This window comes from Dipodomys ordii, unplaced genomic scaffold (assembly GCF_000151885.1).
Source record: "Dipodomys ordii isolate 6190 unplaced genomic scaffold, Dord_2.0 Scaffold37, whole genome shotgun sequence".
Lineage (NCBI taxonomy): Eukaryota > Metazoa > Chordata > Mammalia > Rodentia > Heteromyidae > Dipodomys > Dipodomys ordii.
This window is the reverse complement of record NW_012267253.1, coordinates 14,132,896-14,136,525: the sequence shown is the minus strand read 5'-3', so window position 1 is coordinate 14,136,525 and position 3,630 is coordinate 14,132,896. Positions and strand designations below refer to the sequence as shown.

General features: G+C 39.7%; 1 protein-coding gene across 2 annotated transcripts in view; it reads left to right on the top strand.

The window, feature by feature from the left end:
* Clhc1 (clathrin heavy chain linker domain containing 1) overlaps positions 1 to 2,019 on the top strand; it is a 36,023-nt gene extending 34,004 nt beyond the window's left edge. For both annotated transcript variants that reach the window (XM_013017995.1, XM_013017996.1), the window contains one exon: positions 1,741 to 2,019. In XM_013017995.1, coding sequence (XP_012873449.1) covers positions 1,741 to 1,934 — 194 coding nt within the window. In that variant the 3' untranslated portion in view covers positions 1,935 to 2,019. The remainder of the gene's footprint in view (positions 1 to 1,740) is intronic.
* The last annotated feature ends 1,611 nt before the right edge of the window (positions 2,020 to 3,630 follow it).

Below are 3,630 nucleotides of genomic sequence, written 5' to 3'. Positions count from 1 at the left end.
GTCCCTCAGCTCTTCAGCTCAAGGCTAGCGCTCTACCACTTGAGCCACAGCGCCACTTCCGGCTTTTTTCTTTTTGCTTATGTGGTACTGAGGAATCGAACCCAAGGCCTCATGCATGCAAGGCAAGCGCTTTACCACTGAGCCACTTTCCCAGCCCCTAGAGCACTAGCTTTGAACAAAAGAATGTCAGGGACAGAGCCCAGTCCCTGAGCTCAAGCCCCAGGACTAGCATAATAAAAAAAAAAAAGGAGAAGAAGAAAAGAAAGAAAGGTAACTAAACATATTTGGGAAGACATGTTTATATTTTGAAATTATTATCTAGATGTAAACTGAAATATATAAAGACATAATAGTAGTCAAAAGAAAATAATAACGATGAAAGTACTGAATTCTAAAGAGAATTTTTTTTTGCCAGTCCTGGGGCTTGAATTCAGGGCCTGTGCACTGTCCCTAAGCTTCTTTTGCTCAAGGCTAGCGCTCTACCACTTGAGCCATAGTGCCACTTCCCACTTTATCTGTATATGTGGTACTGAGGAATCAAACCCAGTGCTTCATGCATGCTAGGCAAGCACTTGACCACTAAGTCACATTCCCAGCCTCTACAGAGAAATCTTAAATGAAGTTTTATAACTAATACAATACAGGGACTGGAGAAGAAATTAGTTGCATAAATTGGTAGATCTTAAAGAGAGTTTCTATAATTGACACTATTTTTTTTAACAATTCTAGAAATCAAACTGAGGGCCTCATACCTTCTGGGCAAGCACTCTACCATTGTACCACATCCTCAGCCTGATAATTACCATAACTGATTTTTTGTTGTGGTTGTTGTTTTCTTTATATGTGGGTATGAAGGCTTGAACTCAGGGTCCTGGTGCTTTTTCTTGGCTTTTTCACTCATATATGGTTCTCTACCATTTGAACAATGCCTCCAGTCCAGTTTTTTTCTAGCTATTTCAAAATAGAATTTCATGGACTTTTCTACTCAGGCTGGTTTTGAACCATGATTCTCAGATATCAGCCTCCTGAGTAGTTAGGATTATAGGCATGGACCACTACCCTTCCCCACTTTGAAAAGTAAATAAATCATGAGATTTCCTTAAAAAAAGGAATCCTTTAATTTCCTTTAGAAAAATATTTGTGATAGAAGTCACATGATTAAGAGATCTCCATTTAGAGAAAGGCAGGGGGGTTTGCCAAAGAGTGTCTGAAACTCTTTGGACAACATTACTTAGGGAATTAGCAGTTTGAAGAATCATGAAAGCAATATGAGGTATTGGAAGTTTTAGTAGTGCCGTGTAGATTCTGAATAAGGAGGAGCCCACATTCTTCACTTTCTGAGCTGCTGTCTTGTAGCTCTCAACATCTACCCTTACCAAAATGGTGGTAAGGAGTGAAGTGCAGAAAGTAAAAAAAGGTAGAAGGCTGAATTGAGAAATGAAAGGTTAATGAAGAGGAAACTAATACTTAAGAACACTAATGCTTAATAATACTGGGCTGAAGGTCTGGCTCAAGTGATAGGGCACCTTCCTAGTGAGCTTAAGACCCTGAATACAAATCCCAGTACTGTCAAAAACAAGCAAACACCAAACACTTATGATCTGGACAAATACTCTACATATTACACAAAAAATATATGGTACTCAGGTAAGTTTGAGAATGAGTTGAAATTAATTTTTTTTAAATAATAACCATGTCTGGATTACTAATGAGTGGCATACTGTATTTTTTTCTTCTCAGATACAGTAGAAAACCTTGTGCTAAATGATGCATTTTGCTCTATAGAACAGTGGCAAGAAGTGGCAGATTTATGTTTACAGAATGGCTTTGAAGAATTATCTAATGACATCATGTGCATTCTTCGATCTCAGGCTGGAGTTTCAGACGTTTCTGAAGAGGGTACAGTCAACCTAATGGAACATGTCTTTTGGTAGTTCTACATTTTAACCAGTTGAGGGAGCTTGTATGACATTTTACAAATGTTGATTGGGGAAACTGGTTTTGGTATAATAAACATAAATCTGGAGATGAAGCTCTAGAAAGTAAATCATACTTCCTTTGTTGTTATGACATTGAGATTGGTTCTCTAAACATGTAAATCATTGCTTCCTTTTCTCCATATGAACATTTAAAAATATTGAATCCTGATAAAAATCCAAGATCGGTCTGAGAAGGTAGCTCAGTGGTAGGTAGCTCACCTCACATGCATGAGGCCCTGGGTTTGATTCCTCAGCACCACTTAAACAGAACAGGCCAGAAGTAGTGCTATGGCTCAATAAACAGGAAAAGCTGGAAGTGGTGCTGTGGCTCAAGTGGTAGAGTGATAGCCTTGAGCTAAAGAGTTAAGGGACAGCTCTCAGGCCCAGAGTTCAAGCCCCATGACCCCCCTCCAAAAAAAAATCCAAGATTAGTGGGTACTGGAGGGTCATACCTGTAATCCTAGCTACTCAGGAGACTGAAATCAGGTTCAAAGCTAGCCTGGGTAAGAAAGCCCGTGAGACTCTTATCTCCAATCAACCATTAGAAAACCAGAAGTGGTTCTGTGGCTCAAAGTGGTAGAGCACTAGCCTTGAGCAAAAGAGCTTAGGGATAGTGCCCAGTCCCTGAGTTCAAGCCTACATTGAATCAAAAAGAAAAAAAATCCAAGTAAAATTTGCACGGGTATTCTAAGGACATAAGCTAATGTCCAGATATGTTTCTTCCCGGCCATTTCACTTGATAGGTGGAACTGAAGAAGGTATGGGTAGTATTCTGCTTATAGGATGACCTCTTTGACAAGAAAAACAAGATGTTATTTCAAGATTGGGATTACCTAAAGTATAGTAACTTTATAGTGATGATTTAAAGATGTAGCAAAGATTAGGCTCCCACTAAAGTTGGGAATCTTGGCTTGTTCTTATTAAAGACCAGCAAATCTTTTGCATAGAAGTAGACCTGGGATACATGTTGACATAAAAAATGTATAATGGAAAGTGGTTTGTGCTGGGCTCCTATAATCTCAGCAGTTCAGGCAGGAGGAGCGCACAGTGGAGGCCAGCCATGCTGTATAGGAAGACCCTGTCTCAAAACAAACAAAACATTTTCCCCAACAATACAAAAGTGGTTTGAATAAGTATTTGCAAACTCAAGGGTGTTATGCCATGGACTGATATGATAGTCAAAATATTTAACAATCAGTTTGGACACCAATCAAGCAGAGTAAGTATCCAGATAATTCAAGCAGCTTTTAGGTCTTACACCACATCACCACATACCAGCTGAATGTCAGCTTTAACCACAGACATGAAAATATGAGCTGCTATTAGCTAGATTTAGAGATTTAGGGCAAAGAACATACATTTTCTCCTAATGAATGAATGTCTATTTATTATTTTAGAGTGGAAGAATATAAACTTGGAGTCAATCTTTTTTTTGTAGGTCATGGGGCTTGAACTCTGGAATTGAGCTCTATCCCTGTGCTCTTCAGCTCAAGGCGAGCGCTCTACCACTTGAGCCACAGCGCCACTTCCGGTTTTCTGGTGGTTTATTGGAGATAGGAGTCTCATGGTCTCTCCTGCCCAGGCTGGCTTTGAACCGTGATCCTCAGATCTCAGCCTCCTGAGTAGCTAGGATTACAGGCATGAGCCACCG